Source organism: Eleutherodactylus coqui, chromosome 11, assembly GCF_035609145.1.
Source record: "Eleutherodactylus coqui strain aEleCoq1 chromosome 11, aEleCoq1.hap1, whole genome shotgun sequence".
NCBI lineage: Eukaryota > Metazoa > Chordata > Amphibia > Anura > Eleutherodactylidae > Eleutherodactylus > Eleutherodactylus coqui.
Window position 1 is genome coordinate 17,006,283 of NC_089847.1, and position 26,188 is coordinate 17,032,470.

A 26,188-nucleotide genomic window follows, 5' to 3' on the forward strand; every position below is an offset into this window, starting at 1 on the left:
CAAACTTATAACATAAATACAGCACCAGGACCAAACTCATAACATAAATACAGTAACAGGGCCAATCTCATAGCATAAACTCAGCGCAACCCAACCGCAATATACAGATACAACACCTGAATCACGCTCAGAACACGAATACAGTCATAGAATCAAGTTCATAACTTAAATACAGTAGCAAAACTAAGTGTTTGTGTTGCGTGGCGCCAGTGAGCTGACAGCATTGCCTTGGTACATCAGAGGAAAGAAGAGAGAGGCAGGAGTAGGATAATTCCTGTACCTCCACAAGATTCTGTCGCACGACAAAAGATCATCTATCCTGGCGGACCTCAGAGGGACCATCGCCCACAGCCTGGACCTGCCTGGTGCACCCCCTTCTAGCTGGTGGCTGGTGCCCTGTGAGTCCGCACTGGTCACACGTAGCTAGGACCAGCCATGGTATTGCATTTTGAGCCTCTTTGCTTTAGAGTCAGAATCATTGTATGAATTCTGTTTGCATTACTTACTAGTTGTAGGGCTTATTTATACTCCCAAGAAAATTACCGGATTTCTGTGCGTTTGCGTGATGCACAGAACTCGCACATTGTATTAACCCATTGTGTTCAATGACTTAATTTACATGGGTGATTTTCATCGCGCAGCAATGTAGTAGGTGTCATCCACACACCGCTCTGACGTCTGCCTACATGTGGAGGACTCCCGGCGCATGCGCAGGTATGCTCTACGAATGGGAGAGCTTATCTGTGCATGTACCGGGCGTCCCCATCATGTGAACCCAGCCTTATAGATTTCAGTGGCAACTACAGATGAGTAAATCAATTTGCCTTATTTGCTGGTCCATAGAATCCAATGCGAGTAACAATTGGCAGAAAATCAACGGAAAAATGTTCATCTCTAGCCACATGGTCATATTTTGGATTTGCCTTATATGATGCCCATTGAATGTTACGGGTCCACATTATACCTCTGATTATATATGAAGGTGTACACTGATATTATTCTTAGTGGCATTTTGTCTTATTACAGAGGTATTCTCTGTGGTGCTTCTATGGGAGAATGAAGATAGCATACAGAGTGCCTACAGCTCCATAATACAGAAAAGTAGAGACTCGGCAAGATGCTGCACATCCTAAAGGGGTTGTCTAGTTGTAAGCTATTGATGGTCTATCCTCAGGATAGGTCCTCAATATTAGATTGGCGAAGGTCTTCTGAATGGGACCCTGCCAATAAACTGTTCTCTGTGGTGGTGTATTCATACATGGAGCTGATTTCTGCAGGATGCAGACAGTTCTGTTTCCACTGCAGTGGCCAGATTTGGTATTGCAAGCACTGAAGTGAATGAGAACTTTGCTTGCAATGCCAAACCTGGCCACTGCATTGGGGATGGAGCTGTCTGCTTCCTGCAAAAAACAGCTTAATGCATAAGTGCCCAGAGAACAGCGGATCGGAAAGCGTTGTAGGTGGCTTATCCCGAGGGTAGACAATCAGTACTTTACAACTGGACATATTGTGTACAAGGCATGCTGAATACTCTTTCCGCACAGTAGAATTGTCCATGTCTGCTGCAGATTTTCACTACTGACTTCTACACTTTCAATGCAGAGGAGTGAAATCTGCACGTTACCCATGTGGATTACGCTGCGGGTTTGCGGCCGGTTTTTCCCACTGTGGCCCAGCCATCATTCCTGGAAGCTGTGAATTCTTTATCCATGAGGATTGAGTGTAATTGTTTCATTCTTACACTGGTTGCTGCTAAACACTCCTGAGAAATCACAATGAAGTGCAGTCATTCAGAAGGCGGCCCGGCTTCAGCGATTGCACAACTTTTAAATCTGGTTGTGTTAGTTGTTAATGCCCCTCCACGCTGCAGACAGCTCCGGCTTCACGCCCAAGAGACAGCATTACAGCAGGGTTTTACTATGATCTCTCTAAATAACCTAGGGCTTCTCTCAACCTTTGATGTGCTACTTGTTGTAAGGCTGGCAAAAATGCAGCCTGGAATAGGTTGTCTTCAAGATGGCACTTTAATGGTTGGTACCTTGCCATACTGAGAACTGGGAGAAAAAAAAGTCGAATATATAGATACATTGCATACGGAAAGTCTTCAGACTCCTTTACATTTTTTTACAGTTTGCTATGTTGTAGCCTTGTGCAAAATAAAAATAAAAATGAAAGTTTTCCCCCCATTATTTTGCACTCAATACCCCATAATGACAAAGTGAGAACAAAATGTTAGAAGTTTTTGTAAATTTTGTAAACGTGAAAAACTAACATTTTGCGTTGACATAAGTATTCACACCCTGTACTCAGTACTGAGCTGAAGCACCCTTGGCAGTGACTACAGCCTCCGATCTTCTTGGGTGTGATGCTAAAAGGTTTGCACACCTGGATTTGGGGATTTATTCCATTCTTCTCTGCAGATCCTCTAAAGCTCAATATGTTTGGATGGGGGCCGTCTGTGGACAGCCATTTTCAGGTCTCTCCAGGGATGTTCAGTTGGGTTCAAGTCAAGGCTCTGGCTGGAGTGCTACAGTCATGGTTGACCTTCTGGAAGTTTCTTGCATCTGCACACTGGATCTTTAGTGCTCAGCCAGAGTGACCATTTGGTTCTTGGTAACCTTCCTTACTAAGGCCCTTCTCAGCTTTGTTTGGTGGGTTGGCCAGCTCTAGGAAGAGTCTTAGTTGTTCCAAACTTCTTCCATGTAAGAATTATGGAAGTCGCTGGGCTCTAGGGAACTTTCAGTGCAACAGATCTGTGCCTCCACCCAATCCTGTCTCTGAGCTGTACAGGCAGTTCTTTCCTCCTCCTGGCTTGGTTTTGGCTCTGATATGCATTGTAAGCTTTGAGACCTTATATAGACAGTGGGGTAGTGTCTTTTAAAATGTTGTCCAATCAACTGAATTTACCACAGATGACTCCAATCAATGTGCACACATGGAACACTAAAAGATGGTGCACTGAGAATGGAACTCATGGGCAGACATACATACTGACTGACAAATGCCAAAAACACTCACCTAGCATACCTGCACGCACAAACAGATGGAATAGATAGAGTACGAGGTATTGATTCGTATTTTGGCGAAGACACTTAAGCTCCCAGGCCTGCGACAAGGGTCCTCGTTGTCTCGTGGGTCCCTACTCTCAAAAGACAACTTACCCCAGGAGTCCTGACTGCAAGTGGGGCGATCATCCCAATAGGGACAGCCTCACAATGGAACCTGAGGACCTGCCTCGCCCTTGATGTGAAACGATCCAGGCAGACAGGACACAGTTCACTACACACACAAGGGAATACATCCCACACAGAACAGAACTGTTCACACACCATGTCCCGCAGCCTGCACAGACCACAGAACATGCCGCTGTTCACACCATACCGAAAAACATACATGGATGCAAAGACAAGGGAAAACGAGGAAACCATCACCCTCTAGCCAGAGGTGCTGGTATATATGAGCAGCTGACCAGTGGGGATTGGCTGGCTGGAGAAATTCACACTCAGCCAGCTAAAATAGAGGGAAACCTCCAGCAAAAGGGAATCCTGTGAATGTAAGGCATTTATTACAAAAAGGGGTCAGAGGAGGACGTCCGGAATTGTTTAGATGAAAAGGCAGTGAACAGTCAAGCAAATTGCAACCGAATACAACACTGGTGCTCCAACTAACATGTCTGAACCCACAACTCACCGGTCCTTACAACAGATGAGCTATAACAACAGACAACCAGTTCCAGTGCCATTGTTTAGAGAAACAGAAAGATGAGACTTAGGTGGACAGAAGAGCGCAAATATTGAATCACCGAGCAGTGCAAAAACATCAGCAGATTAGATGAATCCAGCGACATCTTTGACACACTATTACTACAGGGGCCCCTAAGGGGGGCGCTGCTACCAATGGACTTAAGGAGACAGGACGCTGTAACTATAGGGGCCACTGGAATAATGGAGGTAAAATCCTATGTTGTGATAGCAGATTGGTGGGGTTGGTCACCCAAGACCCCTGCTAAGAAGCTTTTTGCCAAAGCCAGCAAGCTTGCGCACCAAGCTACTGTATTTCTGCAAGAAGGATACAACTCCATTCTTACTGTAGTGCCCAGGCTTGATGTTGCAGGCCAATTTCCCATTCAGTTCAATGCTTGCAATACCAAGCTTGGCCACTGCAGTAAGAACAGAGCTGTCTTTTTCCTGCAGAAATCAGCTCAGTGCCGGAGTGCACTGGCCCGGCAAACAGCTGATTGGTGCAGCAGACCCTCGCCAATCTACTACTGATGACCTGTTCTAAGGATAGGCCATCAATAATTTTCCACCCTCTGAAGTGTCTGCTATGGTCAAGGTCTAAGTTCTTGTTAACTGTACCAAAGATGGAGCAGTCAAAAAGAGAAGGATATCAATAAATGCCTTATATTTGCAATCTCCTAAACTAGTCGTAGAGATACAAGAAAAGCTTTGAGGGTGCAATTACTTTTAATGGGTTAATAAAACCTATACAGTGAGCCGCCATCACGGCATTGGCTTGTCATGACTAAACTTAGCTTTCCAAATTTGGGTGAGATGCGAATGGGTCAGGGATACAATATAATTTATACTTGTTCCTAGACTACACATATGGGTATAGAAGGTCTAGTGAGTGAAGGACAGTGATGGCACATCTGAAATTAGTGTTAACAGCTTCTCCTCAGCAGGCAGCCTATCGATCTGGGTGCCAGTTAATATCAAACCTGTGTTTCGGCACTTTGTATATGAGGAACGAGAAGTTCTAAGAGCTCTCGGGCATCTGTAATTACGTTTGCTAGAGGCTGCGATGTGTAGGTAGCTAATTAGCTCCCGGTAACTATGTAAATGGAAATTCACTATTAAAAAGTTCAATCTCGTCTTCTGGCATGACTAATTTTTTGAAAATTATATTTTTTTTGTACATATTCATTTGATTTCCAGGTGCGGAGGATTTTAATGTATGTTGAATTCAGAGACTTCTTTAACAGGGAGAATGGGACTAGAGATAGCAGCCGCTTCTAGCTCGTCCCCTGTGCTTTAAAAGGGGGGAAGTGTTTCTTCTGTCTCTTACGGAACCTGTTGTATTAGGCACAAAAAGTCAATAAAAAATTCTCTAACGATCTCGATAAGTTAATAAAGTGATGTTTTGTACACACGACATTCCATTCCAACTCTCCGGCAGTCCTGTTTTGTCTCTTTATTTGCAGGATGTAAAAGCTGCAGCTCGGTGTCAGGTATAGATCTGACTAATCTCTTCCATTCATTAATCCATAGTTGTGTGGGCATTATTGGAATGTGCCGACATCTGAGGCCGGCATCGTGAAAGATGTTATAAAACAAGTTCGAGGAGTTGTGATTGAAAGCTTAAGTGCAAAATATCTGTATGGAGTCGGACTGGCTGTTGCCTGCAAGATAAATACATCTTCCGGTTGGCGAATGGGGTGACAGAATAGCACCTTCTGGGGTATTTAGGTCAAAAGAGCCAAAAAGAAAACTTTTTGGTGAACTGAAGCTCACCATATATATTAGGAGAATGTTATCCTAACCCACCAACACTGGCGTAACTATAGTGGGTGCAGGGGATGCGGTTGCACCCGGGCCCAGGATCCTTAGGGGCCCATAAGGCCTCTCTTCTTCATATAGGGAGCCCAGTAGTATGAATAAAGCATTATAGTTGGGGCCCTGTTACAGGTTTTGCACTGGGGTCTAGGAGCTTCAGGTTACGCCTCTGCCCACCGATATTGCTGAGACTCAATTATCTCTAATGCTTATGGTTGTGTCCCGACTCTCCCTCGACAGGGACAAAAAGGTTCAGCTATGCCGAATTTTAACATGCCCACTCTCTCTTCTAATGGGAGATACGCTGCCACCAAAGTAGTCTGTAAGTGATTCTCCTCATTGAGAATACATGCATGCTCAGCTGAGCATGTGTGTGCGTTGGGGGTGTCAGGAGGAATACCTTTCGGCCAAACAAGTTCTGTAAGGTCAGGCTACACATGGGCTTTGCACTACATCAAGTTTCCGAAAAGTCGTGCAACCACAATAAGTCTACAACGTACTGTTGCACAACTGTCTAAGGTTTAATTTAGCTGCAATGCAGCCTATGATGGCAAAATTGCACAGGACTTGCGAAATGTGGCCAAACATCCAACAGTTTTTTTGATATTTTGCAGTTGTATCATAGTCACACTTCAGGTCAAAGAAAGCAACGTGACCCCACACTGTGATATGACATTGCGATCTCCATGTTCCGTGAACAAAGTAACCCTAGCCTAAAGCGTATGGTCAGCTTTAGGGTATGTTCTCACATAGTGGAAAATGGTGCAGAATGTCCGCATCACAATGGCAACGGAAAACACGTCAAAATGTGTGGATTTTGAAGCAGTTTCTTGATGTGGATCCATTTTCAGTAGATGCACATCTGCATGAAAATCGGCACCTATGGCTCGGATTCTGATGTGTTTTCTGTTGTGAACATTCTGCACCATTTCCTCTATGTGGGAACATACCCTCAAGGGGTTTTGAAAGAAATGCTATTAAACCCTTTACAATCCAGTTTCGGACCTTGTCTGATATTGAGATTTCCCTGCATAGCTCCCATGTCAGGCGAGGTTCGGCAGATGTTTCTAACGCCATGCAGAAGAGAGCTCCAATATCAGAGCTCTCTTCTGCATAACGTAACATACATATAGTGTAATATACATATATAATAAATGTGCATATATCTTTATATTTATATATTAACTCACGTTTAATTTTTTTAAAATTGCTAATAAAATCATCATGACAATTCATTTTTATGTGTTCCTGTTGAGTAATTCCAAGGGATCCACAACACGCTTTCCCACCCCAAATAAATAAGGTCTGAGGAGTGTGTGCGTGGCAGGGAAATTGGATTAGAAAGGGTTAATTGCTTATTCTCAGGATAGTTCATCAATAGTTGATCGGCTGGGGTTAGCAGCTGAAGGCCCTGTCCAATTCCCCTGATTGGGTGCTCACTTTTGGCACTGCAACATACAGGGGTACGAAATGGAAGCTGCTGCTTCAACACTTGTTTATTGGCCAACGATTGTAACTGAGGGGGAAGCTCACGTTGATGTTAATGAGAGCTGTGCCTGCAATTACAAGCGCCGGCTAACTACATAGAGGTCGGAGTAGCAGCTTCGGCTTTGTAGCCCTGCTCAGACAGCGGGCGTCCAATCAGCTGCTCAGCCGGGGTCTTATGTAGCAGACTCCAGCCGATCAATTAATGACCTATCCTGAAGATAGGTCATCAACAGTATTTCCCTGGAAAACCCCTTTAAGTCTCTTCTTGGCTTGAATGTGTTTTGCCCAAAAATTGCTCGAGTCCCCAACAGCTGTAAAGTTGGCCAGACTTATAGGCTTGGCCTAGAGTTATAAGCTTTTGGAAAGTTTGTTAGCAACTAATCATAGACTTATTCTTCTTTTACGTGCTTGTAGGAATTTAATCTATTATATGAAGAAGCAAAATACTATCAACTCCATCCTATGGTGAAGGAACTGGAGAGGTGGAAACAGGATAAGGAGCATCGGAAGCATTTCCAGCCATGTGACTGTCTAGTGGTGCGGGTGACTCCAGATCTTGGAGAGAGGATTGCACTAAGTGGGGAGAAAGCATTGATAGAGGAGATCTTTCCCGAGACTGGAGATGTCATGTGCAACTCTGTAAATGCCGGATGGAACCAAGACCCAACTCACGTCATCAGGTTTCCACTCAATGGCTACTGCAGATTAAACTCTGTGCAGGTAAGCTATAACCATCTACATGTGTTATTGTTTTATCATCTTACGTCAGTACAGCGCGAAATGTTTTGTTTTTATGTCATAAGAAGGGAAACCCATTTTAAAGTACAGATTTGATTGACCCAGGACTTATTCCGGGAGATTACTTAAAGGGGCTTGTCCATAAAAAAAAACATCTATAGTATATTGCTTGTGGGTGCAGCACCCAATGGCCAAGTCTACACAATCACTTTTCATTAGGGTCTTTGGAATATACACTGAATGGCCACTTTCTTGTAGACGCCATCCAACAGTACATTGAACTTTCTTTGGCCTTTGGAAGTGCAGCAGTTCTTTGTGGCGTAGATTCTACTGGGTGTTGAAATCGTTTTGCAAAAATATTGGCCCCTGCGGACAGGAAGCATTTTGTAGTTGCTGCAGATTAGATGGTGGTGCTGACATGCTTTGACCAGCTGACAGGAAAGGGTCATCGATTCATGCTGCTTGTGCCAGATTCTGACTATTCCATCAGCACGGTGCAACATAAATCTGGATTCATCTGACCAGGCAATGGTTTTCCAATGCTCAGTAATCCAAGTTTTCACTGTTTTGCCCACTGGGGTCATGTCTTTCTGTTCCTCTTAGACACAATGGTGCTGGAACGGGTCATCTGCTGTTATAGCCTATCCAGGCTAAAGAATGGCAAATGTGTTGTATTTGGCTGCAACTTGCGCAGTACCTATTCATCAGAACGATTCTTGACATCTTCCTCTGACCCCTTTCATCAAATCCTCATTCACTTTCTTCTGTGACACCATTCTGGGTATACTCTGTACACCGTTGCATGAGAAATGCCTACATGGATAGCAGTGGCCCGGTAGTCTGTCACTGATGACCCGGCCTTGTTAGAAGTCACTCAGATTTCTAGATTTTCCCATCTAATGTGGGAAACTGATCCACAGAAAACTTGTTACTTCCTTTTATGCTGCCCTTGGGGGTCCCAGGTCTAACTTCCATACATTGAAGCTCCTATCATGAAAGGGCCGGAGTCTCTTATAAAGTGGTCATTCAGTGTAGGTAACCAGCCGGCCATGCTGTTACTTTATTTCTCAGGACTGTCCTGCAAATTCCTAAACGGTAACAAAAATGTTACTGATCTCAGTAAAAGAAACCAAACAGTCCTGTAGATATGATACTTTTTAGTGGCTAACAAAAAGTAATGATGTTACAGCGAGCTTTCACGGCTGCTAAGGCCTCTTCATCAGGCTTGTAAGAAGCCTAAGTAGCCTTGAAAGCTCGCAGTAACTTCAAGTATTTTTGTTAACCACTAAAAGGTATCATATCTACAAGATTACTTGTTTTTTTCTTACTGGGAGCAATAACATGTAGTTTTACTGCCTGATGGCCGGTTCACACGTGCGTAAGCACATTTCGTAAATTTGCTGCATATTTAGGCAACCCAAAGTTGCGTATCTTGCCCGCTGTGATTTGTTTTTGAATGCTGAAATACTTTGCGCATTTGCGTACACACAAAATCACATTGAGGGCTTATTTCGACGTGCGTATATTGGCCGGGCGTGAAAACCAGGCCGATATACGCACGTCGAAATAAGCCCTCAATGTGATTTTGTGTCCCTCTCTGCTTGGGGAGGAGGCGGACTGGGCCGGGAGCTAGTACACTAAGCTCCTGGCCCTTGTCACTGTTTGCAATGGGAGGGGAGGAACAGGGGCGGAGTTTAGACCCGCCCCCTCCCATTGCAAATAGGGGCAGGAGCTCAGTGCACTGTTCTCGGCCCGGTCCACCCCCTCCCCCTGCAAAGAGAGGCAGTGTATATCAGCCGTGCCGATATACGCACATCGGAATAAGCCCTGTGCATAAGGGTTCAGTCACACGGGCGCATCGGCACCCGTACACCGGCGCCGATGCGCCCGTGTGACCGACAGTTAGAAGACGGCCGTATCTGAAGACGGCCGTCTCTTTCCAGCGCTGATCATAGAACACATGACCGGCAATGGAGCCGGTCACATGTTCTTCCTCCCGGCGCTGCAGAGAGACGGCTGTCTTCAGGTACGTCCGTCTGCTGGTGTCAGTCACACAGTCACCGATGAGCCCTAAATACACAGCGAATTCGTATTTCGCATGTATTTACATGTGCCCACTGATTTCAGTGCACTTCTACGGTGCGTAATACGTACCAAGATAAGACATACCCAGAGGCGTAACTTGAAGCTCCCGTTCCCCAATGCAAAACCTGTAACAGGGCCCCCAACTATAATGCTTTACTCATAGTACTGTGTACCCTATATGGAGAAGAGAGGCCTTATGGGCCCCCTAAGGCTCCTGGGCCCGGGTGCAACCGCATCCCCTGCACCCTCTATAGTTACGCCCCTGGACATACCACCTATTTGTTCATGCAATCGCACATTGCATGAAACAATACGCTGAAATCAATGGGTAGTATTCACTGCGTATTATGCGCACAAAAAGTGCATGCGGCATACACAATGCATATGCACTTGTGTGATTGAGCCTTCAGACTGGTTTCACACATGTGTATTTTAGCTATGTATTTGGTCCGTGTTTTGCAGACCGTCATACACAGCTACTATAAATCTATGTATCTATTCACATAGCCGTAATTTTCACAGCCGTTTTTTAAAAACACACCTTTTTTTGCGTATTTGCCTCTGTATTACTACTTTTTACTTTTGGGCAAATACCAAGTAATTTGCCCAGTAGGAAGTAAAATATACAGAGGCACCTACTGATGCCGAATGGTTATAATGTCCCCTGGAACACATCCATATTACGCATCCGTATTACCAAAGTTTTATAATGCACTTGTCTGAAACCGGTCTGCCGCGGTATGAAGCTTTTTTCATTTCTCCTTATGATGCATTCTTTAACGTCAGGTCTATCTTACATTTACGGGTCTTCTCTTTGCACGAAGTATATCTTATAATAGATGAATTATTATGACACATTCTTAGATGAAAACCATAAATTTCCCTAAATGACAACAGATGATTAATACGGGCCTAGTTTCCACTTGAACTGTTACGCAAGCCCGCAGTAAGGTCACCCTAGGTAACGTAGCGCAATAGAAATAGGCTTTTCCTCGATATAACGAGTGCATTTCAGCAGCGCGCAGAGAACTTATATGAATAAAGGCATAACTCGTGTCTCCTTAGAATGACTGGATGTGATCAGCCTCCCATACGCCCAATTACCCAAAAAAAAAAGATATAAAAAAAAACTGTTCTGCCATTTCAGAGAATGCAACAATGTATTAATGCATAATTTATGCCTTGCTCATAATTAAATGATGGAGCCTGCGGTATGGACTATAAAAAAAATGGATGTTTTTTTTTTTTTTTTTTCCAAAAGGAAAGTTCCTCTAAAAATTGCCCATGGACTATTAAAAAGTGCGTATTCCTTACATAACTAGGATATACAGGGTTTGTGGTACTTCAGTAGGAATCAAGGAGAAGAATAAATACCACATTTAAAGGCTGCCAACCAGGTGCATGCATGAAATGAATATATTAGGATCTCGCCCTTAGCGGAAAAACATCGCTCGTGCGTGACTTTTGCACTAGAAACTTTGGTGTCCAATGACCAACTTTGGGCCAAGACAACCCAAAGAAGTACCTTTTAATAAACCCTTTGCTGCAAGCAAAAGCCCCGTGCTCTAATATTACAATATTGTCGCAGGTGTTGATATCACAACGCAGATCCGGGATAGGAATTACGAAAATATGTAACGTTTATTTACAAACAAAGATTGAAAAATGAGTAAAGGTTATAATTAAGGGCAAGCAGGTTAACTACCGAACGCTAAGGCCCATTGGCCACGTGCGGATTTGATTTATTAAATCCACGTAGGAGATTCACAGCTCTAGCCACCCATAGAAAACAATGGAGCATCCGCAACTGAATTAAACCTTGCGGATTTGATTTGTTGGTGCTTTGCGGATGTCCCGCGCAAATCTAAAATCGCAGCATGCTCTATTTTATCGCGGACGTGGCTCCATTCATCTCTTTTTGCAATCGCCTGCAAGCCATTAAAAATCATTTTTAAGGCGATCCGCAGGGCATCGGCTACAGATATCCGCATTGAAAATCTGCGCGTGCCATGGACATTGGGCCTAACTACGGCTAACCCAATCCTAAGAGCAATCATATTCTATGTACAGTACAAAATAACAGTATGGCGGAAAGCAGTATCAATAATGCTGTAAAGAAATCAGTCCCCTTAAACAGAAATATAAATCACACAGTCCATACTTTAAGGGGTTAACGTTTTACTATCATCAACGCAGTCCACTTGAGACACAGTGTTTGAACCTCAGCCAATATATCTCTATTGCTTAGGCTCCCTGTGGCTCTGTCTCAGTTAGTACTTACGAGCACAAGCACAGTCCAAGTCCTTCACATATTTGCATCCCTACAGTGTGTATGCCTAGTGTTTTTACTGAGGCCAGTCTCACTTACAGTAGGTTGCTTGGGAGTATGTGACTTGACCAACCTAGGCTAGTGCAGGGAAAATAGCACTCCTCGACCATAGTATCCATGACTCTTTACTGCGATCCAGATGCTTTTACCAGGTTGGAGGCTGTGGTGCAGGCTCTGCCTCTTGTTGCAGCTTTCTCCCTCTGCAGTACTTAGTTCAGTAGTCATTGGCCTCTTTCCAAAAGCGTGAAAGGAAAGTGGTGGAGCTACTCGGTGGGTGTATAAAGTTTGTTGATGAATAGTAGTACAAGTGTACGTAGGAGGTGCTACCGGACAGACGTGTGCCTGTACAAGACAGGTCAAGAAGTACACAGTGGATGGGAAAGAAAAATGGTTTAAGGTGAAACGACTGCAGGTATGGCTCCTCGTGTCTGAAGTGTAGGTAAGTGTAGACACCAGGAGCCACACCTGCAGCCTGGTTCTCTCCCTATAGTTTCCTTATTGACCATGCTGACATGGCACTCTAGATACTCACCATAGCCATCCAGCATGTTATGCCCCAGCAATTACTGAAGAAGAGGTTGTTCCTCGAAACTTGTTTTTTCTGCTGGTTTTACTCCTCATCTAATAAAAAATTTATATCTTACCTAATAACCATTTTTTGGAGTTGTTGCGCCTTGAGCCATTTTTCTTTTACTCCCACTGCGTCTCTCCAAAAGCGGCAGCCCCTCTGCAGACTTGCAACTCCTGTGGCAGCTTCCCCTGCAGACTGTTGCACCTCTTCCATCAGCAACTCCCAGCCGCATCGGAACTCTAATACTCCTGTGACACAGCAAGAATCCCTCATATAGGGCCCTGCAGGCGCCGAGAACAGACTGGCCCATACCGGAGAGGAGGATGGGTCTTCTTCACTACTTCAGGTCTGCGAGCTTCATGCGCACAGCTCTCTCGCTCACACCACTCCCCTGCCCTGTCTGACAAGTGGCGGATCTGAGCGAGTTCAAAGTGGCTGCTCATCAGTGGAGCATCACTCCCCCTCTGTACGAAATTTAATGTGTGTTGAAATGCCGCAATGGTTATGAGCTGCACTTTTACCAGAAAGTATCAACAAGTCCCAATGGTTCTGATTGTTGGTTGTCATGAAGAGAATCTTGTCATCAAAATGATGTCCTCCGAACCACTGCAAACGATCTGTAGACCACTGATACACACCTTGTTGTTAGTCACACCATCTTCATTCCTAAAAAATAAGATTTCACCTGATGTGCAGGTGAGTTGACAATTGCGCAGGGGATGTTCTGAATAGTGCTCTGTTTTTTCGCATGCTTCCATATTCTTTTCCCCTGAGCGAGCTCTGAAATCAGAAAATGTTCATGATGTCATCTACTTACAGACATCTTGTGCATACACCGTCGGTTAGTAGCTCAGCGCATGCGCAGCCTGTCCATGACCACACTGTCCTACACAGTGAGCGTACATATCTCTTCTAGCACTGCTTCTCCTAGGGTACGGAGGAACATTCGGAGCCCCCCTAGGCACGATGCTCCGGGTTAAACTGCTGCATTGACTACAGTTCAAAATCATTGGGTAACCATGTAATACAAGGCCACACCAAGTCCTCCAGAGCAGGAGCCACTCTGGAAATCTCACCTCATTGTTTGATGCCCATATGGCTTACTAGACGGTATAAATATGGGGCATCCTGATGAGATAAACCTTTTAAAAGTAAGACTTTCGTTTCATTTATGCTACATAAAGTTGCCTACTTTGTGGATTTGTGACTTTTCTTCCTAGGTGGATCAATTTAAATGAATTTAGTAGAAATGAATTGTAGAATCCAAAGTGATTGAATTTTAAGTAACTTTCTTTAACAATTGTTGGTTAAGCTGTATTCTTATAGGCGATTTCCCCGTGTCAATTCTGCCTAATTCCAAGAAAAGATAGGAAAAAAAACCCCATTCGTTTCAATAGTTTAGTTCAAACATGCAATTTTTTTCTCGGACTGAAAAATCACTATGTCCTATTTTTGTGCGATTTCTTCTTTAAGAATCACCCGTTATTTTCTAAATTCATAGCGATCGCTCGACGTGCTAATTGGATGGAAGTACGATGCATTTTTAAACGCGTGTTACAATAGGAATCATATGAAAAAAAGAATCAAGATGTGCCGAACAGAGAAAACGCGTGTAAAAAAATCGCAAGGAAGACGGTCACTTTTTCTCTGACCGAAACCGCCCTCGCCCATGTGAATAATCTTTAAAGCTACACCCTGGCATTCAGCACCTTCAGTGTTAACGATGCCATTACCACACAGAATTCTAGCTGATAACATCCCTTTTCTTTTCAGGCTGCCAACTTTCTCGCAGAAAATGTGATAAAATTAGAAATATCGGCTTTAATAAGGGAAATATTCCACTAGGTGCAGTTACAGGATTTTCCAGTATTTGGATTAATAAGGCTCAGGGGGTTCACATTATGGTGGAGTTTTGCACTAGTAATTTATCAGGACCTTAAGACACAAATCGTACATTTTTGACAGATGTGGAAACGGCCCGGGGGGATGAGTCTGTTTTTGTAAAAATAATATGATTTAGTATAGAAAATCTGGGCCTCCTCTGCTAATACGGAGTAATTACATGTATACAGTGTATTATGGAGTTTTTACTAGTTACACTGCTCTAATAAGACCTCCACTACTTCCTCCAAAACTTTTCTGCCAAAATCATTTTACCTTTCTGCAATAAGCTTATACCCAAGCAGTGCTGTGCAGACAACCTCTGTCTGTGCCGATGGAGGTCTGTACAATATTCGGCTGACATGCTCTGTGCTGCTGCAGACCGTGCTCTTCCCACTATCAATCTGGGACATTCTGCTACTTCCATTTTCACGTTCTTAAATCAAGAACCCCCCCCCCTCCCCCCGCTATATACTTCCATCTTCACTGACATAATCCCATAAATGGATAGGCCCATTGCCTCACTCAGCATAGCTCCTCCATGCTGGCCACTCCTTCTGTTATCGGTCTACGACCATCAATTTGACTCCATTCCCCTTCTATATAATAGCCGAAGTGACACAAGAGCATGGATGAACAAGTCAATGTCTCCCACAAGCTCCGTATATCGAAATACTCTGTGCTGCTAAAGGACCAGACTCTGCCATGTTTATGACCACTTACCTGTCTCCATCATTCTCCTTACATCATAACACTATCTGTGTCCTATACGGTTAAAGGGCCCTTTACATGGTCTGATGATCAACTTGCATGAAGGTGCTGTTGATCATCCAAGCAAACGCTCGCTCGTCAGGTAATCGCATCTTTTATACTGCCCAAAGAATGATTGTTGTCGGCAGCATATCATCTTGTGTGATTATGATGCTCTACGGGGAATGAACCAATCTTACAAACAATTGTTCATTCCCTAATCTGATATTTCCCTCCATTCAACCTGCAAACATCTGGTGAGTTCCCTCAAAGAAGGACACTGTTCATATTTCCTTATCGGACGCTCCACTTCATTCCAAAGATGTTCAGGTGGGGACTCTGTTCAGCCAGTAAAACAGCATTGGATCTGTGACAAGGCACGTTGTCTTGCTGGCAGTATTGTTGACCATTCCCAGAGTGTTGTCACATTGTCGGCAGCACATTATTGTCTAGATTGTCAGGGTCACCTCCGTGTTCATGGTTCTTGTCACTACAACCAATGGACCGAGACCATGTAAAACCTTCCCAGACCATAGCGGAACCTCCGCCATACTTAACTGCTGGAACAACACACTCAGGCAAAAGGCGTTTCCCAGGCGTCTGCAACACCCAGGTACATCCATCTGACTTGAAGATGGAGTAGCATGATTCATCACTCCACAGACTGCAATGACATTGCTCAACTGTCCAATGACGATGCTCCTTGCACCACTGTATACAGGGAAATGCATTGCGCTTCATTATAGACAGCTTGTGGGCATAACCCATATATCTAATAGCATGCAGTTCCCGTCATAAACTATGGCTGACACCTCCAAGGGTCTGCATCTTATGTAGCATCATTTAGGACATGTGACATGCTAATAAGTAAAAAATCCATTCTACTGATAGCCTGTTTGTAGACTTCCATTGAAGGAGAACTCACCACCTCCCGTGGTAACCTGTTCCACTCATTGATCAACCTCACTGTCAGAAAGGTTTTTCTAATATCTAATCTGTGTCTCTTGCCTTTCAGTTTCATCCCATTGCTTCTAGTCTTTCCTCGCGCAAATGAGAATAGGGCTGATCCCTCTGCACTGTGACAGCCCTTCAGATATTTGTAGACCGCTATTAAGTCTCCCCTCAGCCTTCTTTTTTGCAAGCTAAACATTCCCAGATCCTTTAACCGTTCCTCATAAGACATGATTTGCAGACCGCTCACCATCTTGGTAACTCTTCTCTGAACTTGCTCCAGTTTGTCTATGTCTTTATAAAAGTGGGGTGCCCAGAACTGGACACAGTATTCCAGTTGAGGTCTGAATAAGGAAGAGTAGAGAGGGATAATTACCTCATGTGATCTAGACTCTATGCTTCTCTTAATACATCCCAGAATTGTGTTTGCCTTTTTTGTTGTTGCATCACACTATTGACTCATGTTCAGTCTGTGATCTATTAGTATTCCAAAATCTTTTTCACATCTGCCGCTGCTTAGCCCAATTCCTCCCATTCTGTATGTGCTTTTTTCATTTTTCTTGATGTAGGGCTTTGAATTTCTTTTTGTTAAATACCATTCTGTTAATCACTACCCACTGTTCAAGCATATGTAGATCTTTTTGAATCCTCTCTCTCTTCTCTAGTGTTAGCTATCCCTCCTATTTTTGTGTTGTCGACAAATTTGATCAGTTTCCTATCAATTCCCTGATCTAGATAATTTATAAAAATGTTAAACAATACTAGGCCTAGGACAAAGCCTTGTGGTACCCCACTTGAGACATTCTTCCAATTGGAAGTGCAGCCATTTATAACCATATTTTGAGTACGATCACTCAGTCAATTGTCAATCCACCTAACAGTTGCCTTGTTAATCCCATATTTGGTCGCTTTTTCATTAAGGATAGTATGAGATACCTTCTCAAATGCTTTACTAAAGTCAAGATATGCAATATCAAGTGCATTTCCCTGATCAACCCAGTCCATGATTCTGTCAAAGATCTTACCAGGTATAGAAGTCAGGCTCACAGGCCTGTAGTTTCCTAGATCCACTTTTTTGGAGATAGTGACAACATTTGCCCTTCTTCCGTCTTCTGGGACTACTACTGTTCTCCAGGAATTTTCAAAGATTATGGCGAGTGGTTCAACAATTACCTCTCCTGCTTCCTTCAGAATCCTACGATGTAATTCATCTGGACCTGAAGACTTGAAATCATTTAAGTTAGCCAAGTGTTCCCTTGCCTTTTCTCTGTTTATACATAGTCTGGATTCTTGTATTCCTTCAATAGCACAGGGAAGATCAGTTGATGTTGTATTTACTCTCTAAGAGAAAACCGACACAAAACTGGAATTTAAAAGTTCGGCTTTTTCAACATCATTTTTGACCAATTCACCATTTTCAAGCTGTAAATGTCCTATAGCATCTTTGACTTTTATTTTTGACATACCCCCCAAATTCCTTTTTATTGCTTTTGGCCTGTCTTGCAAACCTTAATTCATTATTAGCTATTCTGACACTTGCCCTACAGTTTCTGTAGACTGCATTATATTCTTCTTTAGATATGCCCCTCTTTCCTTTGATAAACACCTTTTTTCTTCCTTTTTAGCTCTGTTCATCCTTCCTGGTCTCTTCAAATGCTTTTAATTCTTCCTTCTTTTAGGGATTGTTAATGATTGGCCTTTAATAATCTCATTCCGCAAAATTCCCCACCCTTCTTGAACATTTCTGTACTTAAGAACATCCAGCCATTGCATCTTTTCTACACTCTTTCTGAAATCCAACCTTGAGGTCTGAGTTATTTCAGGTCTTCCTCCCCTTGTTATTCAAAATTCAAGGATAGCATGATCACTGCCTCCTTAGGTCCCAGCCACCCTTACTTCTTCAACCATTTCCTCCCTGTTGGTAAGAATTTGGTCAAAGATAGCAGATCTCCTTGTTCTCTCTTCTATCTTTTGGAAGATAAAGTTGTCAGCAAGAGCGGATAAGAATTTGTTGGAACCATTACTTTTGCTTGAGAGAGATTCCCAACAAATGTCTGGATCGGTAAAATCTCCCATGATCACTATATCATACTTTTTTGATAACTTGGCCATCTGATGTAGAAGAGGTTAATCAATGTCTTCTGCTTGTCCAGGTGGCCTATAGTAAATGCCCACAATGGTGTCCTTTCTGTTGTTCTCTCCTTATATTCTTACCCAAACAGTTTCTACAGAACTACTATGCTCTAAACTCTGTGGAGATGGATGCTTTACTAACATAGAATGCAACACCTTCTCCCCTTTCAATAAGTTGTATCCTTCAAGCCTTATATTCCAATCATGTGCTTCATTTACAACCGCTATATGAATTCTACATTACAATGAAAAAACTTTCTGTAAACCTTTTCTCTTTTCTCTTTACAGGTCCTTGAAAGACTCTTTCAAAAAGGCTTTCACGTTGCAGCCTCTTGTGGTGGTGGAGTTGACTCCTCGCAGTTTAGCGAATATGTACTGTGCCGAGAAGATAGGAGGGTGCAGCCAAACACAATGAGAATAAAACAGGAGCCTCTGGACTGATGGTTCCTGAAATGTCCTCCTCACCATTGAAGTGTTCACTAGTCCTTGATGTGAAGAACCTCAGGACCTGCAAACCAGTATTATTAGACTTCATATGACTTTTTGTTGCCAGTTTGTGATATTTTTGAAAGGTAACTTTTGACATAGCCAAGTGAAACAGCCCGGTACTCCCAAACGGATGAGGTCCTCATCAATGCAAGTTCATTTCAACAGCTGTGCTGTAAAAAAATGACAACCTCGGTAACGTGGATCTGTTTACCAATTTCGGATTGTTGTAATACAACCAAGTGGCCAATCAAAAGTAAACACAAAAACATTTGGCTGGTATAGTCCAACGAACACGTCCCCGATAATGAACATATTACAAACACATGGAATAAGCTGCATTGTCTTTTTTTTTTTATAGATTTTATGTGTCATGCAGATTGCTTGCCGCAATCATCTGATTATTCGAACGTCTGTTCCCTTGAAATGAGAAAAGGGATTACTTTTATAGCCTCTCAGATGGATAATGTGGATATATAGGACTAAGCAACAATAAACTGTTTGACAGATGTAAAAATGAAGACCAGCCAGAAGCCAATTCAGAGGCCTTTGCGGAATTTTGGGGTGTCCTGAAATAAAATATTGAATTCTGGATTTTGTGCGGGACTTTCACTAGAAGAGATAATTGTCATGCATTTATGGGGTGGGACGGAGGGCTTTGTGCATTATTGTCTTTTTTTGAATATTGGAAAATTAAAATTGAGGTGAAGAGATAAGATTCTCCCGTCACTAAAAGTAGGAGAAGACTATATAGTCTGAGAATGCAACCAATAGCAGCGACTTTGAGTAGATCCCTCCACAGTTTGTGGTTGGGGATTGGCTACCTGTTCTCTCCTCACCTCTCATCCGGGCAAGAGAAACAGATATGAAATCAGCACCAGTGACGTGGTCAATTCCCAATGGCACTATTGGCTTCATTCTCTCCATGAGACAGACTATCACTAAAACAATCGAGAGTATATTAGTGATAATCTTATGGTCCTACTGCAACGGAAGGACGTTATGTAGAATTGATGGGGTGGGATAATACACTTGGGCAGCAAAACCGGATATCAATTTATTAATATCTGAGCATATTGATTCGCTTTCTGATCCAACGTAGTCACTACAGATGACGCTCCAGAATTTTGGAATAGTGGTAAAGTTCAAAAAGTTTCGTTTTTAAAGGGCCACTTCAGTGAAAGCTTTTCATTCATTATGTAACTAGTCCCCAATTATGTATATAAGTCGGCTAGAATTATCTTGGTTAGTTATTTCTTTTTGAGACTTCCTGGAGCCCTTCTCCTTAGGTGGCTTATGTGATCACATTCTGACCACCTGGGAATTACTTGAGTTTATGTTCTCTCATTAAGTGAGTTGTTCAGTCAGCATAATTCTTGTGTGATGATATTACATGGACTCTACCATACAAGCTCTTCATGGGGGGACAGAAACTCTTGTCATAGTTACTGCTGATGATTAGAGGCTCCAATCACACAGTTAGAATGGAAGATCACATCTCCTCCTCCTGAGTGTATAACTGTCTGCAGTTTATTTAGGTGAATATAAATACAGAAGGTGATGGCAGTCTCCTCCTGGCAGGCAGAGATGGCACTGGCTCCAGCTGGTCATATGATGCTGTGCTGATGCATCATGGTAATATTTACAAGGCATACAGAAATTGAGCAGAGAGAAAGCTCAGGATCAAGATGGTGCCTAATAAGCATCAGACAGGAGGCTGCACTAAAAAGAAGTGACTGTAATATACAGGAAAGACCTCCACAGTGTGACAGGCAATCGGGTGAGGGTGGGCAGGGATGAAAAAATGTGTTCTTGCTAGAGTGGCCCTTTAATTTAAATTTTTAATTGTTAAAATGTAGGAAGTATTATCAGATCTTATATATGTGAATTATGTATACATGTTTGTCATTGGAGGGAAATCAGTCACCATGACAAACCCCTTTAAAACTGGACATCTTTAAAATGCCCTACTGAAAACACTCTAGTAGGAACAGTTGCACCCAGTCAATGGCCCCTGTAGTACTTTGGGTTGAGGGGGTAAAACATAACACTAATAAGCATATGTAATGGAATTCCCTTTCTTCATGATCTTTTACAGTCAGTAGTACAAGAGGAACCGATCTTTACGATTTTGGAGTCTGTACTTCCAAGAATTTGTAATTGGTCTTGGTTTTTTTGATTTGCTGAAAGCCATCTCTAAGCACGGCAAATACACCACGTATGCTTTAACTATAATAGACCCTCAGACAGCACTTTTGGATACTGCTGGTTTAATTGCCACCAGTAGGGCTAATTCACATGAGCGTATTTTCAGTCTCTGTACTATTCTTATCCAATCCACAGATGAGATTGCCAATTCAACTCAAGAGGGATGCGGAAAAAAAACGCAGCACACAGATCGTGTGAAAAAACCCCATCATGCACTAGTGTTATGCGATTTGCGGATGAGACTCGCCCAGTTAAGTCAAGGGGGATACAAAAAAAAGCACAGCACACAGGCTCTCCATGTGCCGTTCGTGTTTCACAGATCCATTGTTAAGACATGCGTAATGTAGTGTGTAAGGCTCAAAAAAGACACATGTCCATCCAGTTCAGCCTATAAGCCTGCAATGTTGATCCAGAGAAAGGCAAAAAAAAACATAAGGCAGAAGTCAACTTTCCATCTTTTACAGAAAAAAATTCTTCCCGACTCCAATTAGAATACTCCCTGGATCACCGACCCTTCTGAAGTCATAAGTGACTATAACATGGAATATTGTATTGCTCAAGAAAGGCGTCCAGGCCCTCTCGTACTTTTTTTGTGAGTTTGCCATCACCACGTCCACAAGCAGAGAGTTCCATAGTCTCACTGCTCTTACAGTAAAGAACCCCCTTCTATGTTAAGAGATAAATTATTGGAGTCTGTTACAGTTTTTTTTTTTTTTACATAAAAAACAAACAACATACTGAAGTGAGGGCTCATTCACACAACATTAGGGCCTTGTAAGAGCTTCCGATCTCTATTCCGTTTTTTTTTTAGCAGAGAAACGGAATTAAAACAGAAAGAAGTGTTTCCGTTTTTTCCCCATTTCTTTCAATGGGTTTTCAAAAATGCAGAAAGCAAATGGAAAGCTTTTAGTTTACCTTCGTTCCGTTAGGTTTTCGTTTTTTAATGGGCAAGTGTTTCTGCAGACTGAACCCTAAGAAACAAGGACCGCGTATGGATGGCATAAGGAACTGTACTCTGATGAAAGAATGGTCCGAGGTTTATGGACACAACATGGATGAGTTTTTATACACTAGTGTGAATTTGACCTTAGACTATTGTTATTACATAACTAAAGGCGGTTCTGTTTTGGTGACAGTTGTCTTTTTGGATCCCTACCAAGCAATGAAGTACATATTTTATATGTAAGCAGGTGCCATTTATGTCTTGCTCTACCTTGAGCCTAACACATAGTTATCAGCCTGGCATATGGGGGCCGTTGTCTGCCATTCTGCTATGTCTTCTCCAATCAATGATCATGGCGTTCCGCTACATAGGAGCAATAGTCATTCTGTGAATAGAGGCGGAGCGGGCTGGAGATCTCTTCTGGCCACCTACTGTACCTCCAATCATGGGTGAGCTAAAAAACAAGTGACTCCAACAGATGAGCGATTTGTTGCTTAGTGCCCTGTTGGTGACTGTTTGTACACAAGATGACCATTGCCCGAATCCGCTGTTTCCAGCGATTATTTGGGCGCTGTGTAAAAGTAACTTTAATGAAACTTTAGTCCCGTATCACCCACCTTCACCCCCATTAACGCTTTCCAATCCACTGTCTGACGTCTGAAGACATTCTGATTGAAGGCTGTACAGCTCCGATGTCGGAAGAAGTCCGGCAGGGTATTCTTACTGTAGATTGCTGGCCGCTCTGTAGTCGGGGGGCCTCTCTAGCATGTCCCATACCACAGTACTGGCTCTAGCCAGCAGATGGCGCCATTGTATAATGACAGAAAGAGAAAGCCCCCTAGGAAACCCTGAATCCAAAATTGGATTGCAAAGGGTTTATGTAAGACTGTCTATGATGAGTAGGGCTATCTGGTTGCCTCACTAAAAACACATATAGCAACATACTATATACAAAGCTAGAATATGGGTCGCCCGATGGAATTAGTAGGGTTACAATGTATATCAATGTTAGTAGTAAAGGATTTTGAAGTGTAAGATTTTACTTTCCAGCCGCCCAAGAGTTAAAGACTCTTCGTATATGGGGCCATTAACGCTATATTAACTATACAGAAGGCCTCAAGGTAAACAATTCCAAAAGAAAAAAAATATTCAGCGTTTTTATATCTGTATGAGTCCGGTGCTGCATTCAGATCTGTATATAAATTATATGTAGAATTGTATATTATACATTATTGTAAAAAATACTATTGTCATGTACTTGTGTATACATATTTCTAATATAGTAATTCATGCCATAAACATTTCTGTATAGTAAATGATACAAAAAAAAACATACGATCTCAATGCTTTCCTTTGTTTTGCCTACTTTGCGTCTTCCCTATGGGGACCTATATAACAGAAGACTATTCCAAGAGATACCCAATGGCTCTCTCACACAAGTGAATGCTCTTAAGACTGTATTCCCACGGAGCAAGTGCGATTCTCGGGAGTTAAAAACTGTTTTCATGTAAATTTGATGCAATTTTCATATATTTGCAATGTGTTTTTGCAATTTTCAAGCGTTTTATATGCACTGCTCTGCGCTTCATGTTTTTTTATGTGGTCCCTGTAGTAACATGAATGAAAATTGCATTGCACTTGCATGCAAATTGTATGGCATGCCATTGTGATGGTTTTTTTTAATGCTCCCTTAGAAAATAATGGTCAGTTCTCGAAGAAGAATAGGACTTAGAAATAGGAATAGGACTGTCAGTTCGAGAGAAAAAATAATTTGTGTGAGGCCATCAGTAGAAAGAATCGTCTGATTGTCCAAGAAGTATGAGCAGCTCCAACTGTTTTGTTGTCCAATATCCAGAGACAGGTGGCGCCAACATTACAGGCCCCTGTGTGTCGGAATCATATCCAGGCGCTTGGCTGGACGCTACAGAGTGGAACTGGGTTGTCTTCAGCGATGAATCCAGGTTTAGTTTGGGCGCTGACGACTGTTGTGTTTGTGTCTGGAGAACTCGGAGTGAGCACCTCAATCCTGCCTTTGCTGTGGAGCGGCACACTGCCCCCTGCTAGGGTGATGGTCTAAGGGGCATTGTATACGACAGTCGATCACCCCTAGTAACGGTACGAGGACAATGACAGCTCAGCGATATGTTCAGGACATCCTGCAGCCACATCTCTTCCTCTCATGGCGGCTTCCAGCAGGACAATGCTCGGCCGCACACAAGGGGGTCACAGGAATGCCTAGCCTATGCGTTTCCACGGTCTAGAGGCTCAGTTACAGAAAATGGGGAGCAATATGCCACAGGATAGCATACTGAAGCTCTATGCCTCCATGCCAGCCGTATCACATCTTGTATCCAAGCTAGAGGTGGTACAAAAGGGTACTAGAGCCTGCATGCCTGCCTTTATCACATCTTGTATCCAAGCTAGAGGTGGTACAAAAGGGTACTAGAGCCTGCATGCCCGCCTCTATCACATCTTGTATCCAAGCTAGAGGCAGTACAACAGGGTACTAGAGCCTCCATGCCCACCCGTATCACAGCTCGTATCCAAGCTAGAGGCGGTACAACAGGGTACTAGAGCCTCCATGCCCACCCTTATCACAGCTTGTATCCAAGCTAGAGGTGGTACAACAGGGTACTAGAGCTTCCATGCCCACCCTTATCACAGCTTGTATCCAAGCTAGAGGCGGTACAACAGGGTACTAGAGCCTCCCTACACGGGGTCGGTTCTCCATAATAAATAATCCTTTTGCTCTGATATCGCAATCACTTACTTATATGAACGTTACAATCACACAGAGAAAGTTTCACTTGATTCGGACAACTTCGACGAGGTGCTTGATTTTTTTGACAATGAGAATATATCTGCTGGCACCATTTTCTTCCTTGCTGCTTAATGGGTGAGCATAGACCCTGTGCCCACAGCTGACTGGTGCATGATGCCAGCTGAAATATACAGAAAATGACCTTACTACTTCAGAACCACTGGCAATGACCTATAAGTACAGATGAACGAAAACATTCACATGGTCCGCCGGTTTGCATATTCACCAGCCAACAAAATACAATGGGAGAGTCCATTCTCCTTTCAATTTTCCTAAATTTGCCAAAACTAAATCTCCAACATGGGAAATTTGATTTGCCTAATGCATCCTACCGGCTGGCGAATCATGACCCAATTTGCAAATCAGCAAAACTCGATAATTACTATAATTATAGTTGCTGAAATATGTATTCACAGCAAGAACAGAGCTGTCACTACCATGTTAGTGAAGTCACGGAAGTATAACTTTTCAGGTCTGTGCATTAAACTTGTGATTTTACTTCAGAAGATTTAAAGGGGTGGCCGGGAGTTAAAAAAGACACCCTAACAGTAAGAAATGTTATAGAAGAAATAACTCACCTTCTTAATTCCCCCCTCTCTATATGAGCAATCCTCGGCTGGTTCTCACTGTTCTTTGTACACTTTCCTGCAGCGATGACATGCTGTACATTCACATGACGGCTCCGATCATTCACTGGTGTTGGACTGATGCTAGCATGTACGGCACGGAGTCGGGGATTGGCTGCAGTGGATGTACAACACATCACCACCGCAGGACCAGCAGATGTAGACCTGCACACTAGTCTGGCTTTGGACCAATCCCAGAGGAGACACCTGAGGAACCTGGGTCTTCACCCTTTTACTCCACAAGCCGGGATCTGGGCTTCACTGCTGGACTTCACAGAAAATGGTCCCAGTTATGTGGCAGCTGATGCTACGGTAGACCAGAGTGCAGTAGCGGAGAGTGCGAACGGGGGTGCAGTCAGATCAATTTGGGTTGGGGTAACTTCAAAATAAGGGATAGTCAAGAGACCAGGGTGCACACTGGCCATTTATTAGTGCAAGCATATGTGCCCTTCAGGCAGCAGAGAAGGTCAAGCGAAAGTCCGGAGCTGTATGGACATGGCATGAGCACGTGCCATAGCCGCCAGTGGAGGGAGGAGAGGCAGATGATGACTGCGTATCACTACAGTAGGAATATAAAACCCCGATGGGACCACCAAACCAGCTGCTCTGGAACTGCGGGGAAT

The 26,188-nt window shown here is 43.2% G+C and overlaps 1 protein-coding gene across 5 annotated transcripts in view; it reads left to right on the forward strand.

The window, feature by feature from the left end:
* KCTD15 (potassium channel tetramerization domain containing 15) overlaps window positions 1-19,559 on the forward strand; it is a 52,327-nt gene extending 32,768 nt beyond the window's left edge. For all 5 annotated transcript variants that reach the window (XM_066583785.1, XM_066583783.1, XM_066583781.1 and 2 more), the window contains 2 exons: window positions 7,458-7,763; window positions 18,770-19,559. In XM_066583785.1, the coding sequence (XP_066439882.1) occupies window positions 7,458-7,763; window positions 18,770-18,922 (459 nt within the window). In that variant the 3' untranslated portion in view covers window positions 18,923-19,559. The remainder of the gene's footprint in view (window positions 1-7,457; window positions 7,764-18,769) is intronic.
* Window positions 19,560-26,188: the final 6,629 nt, after the last annotated feature.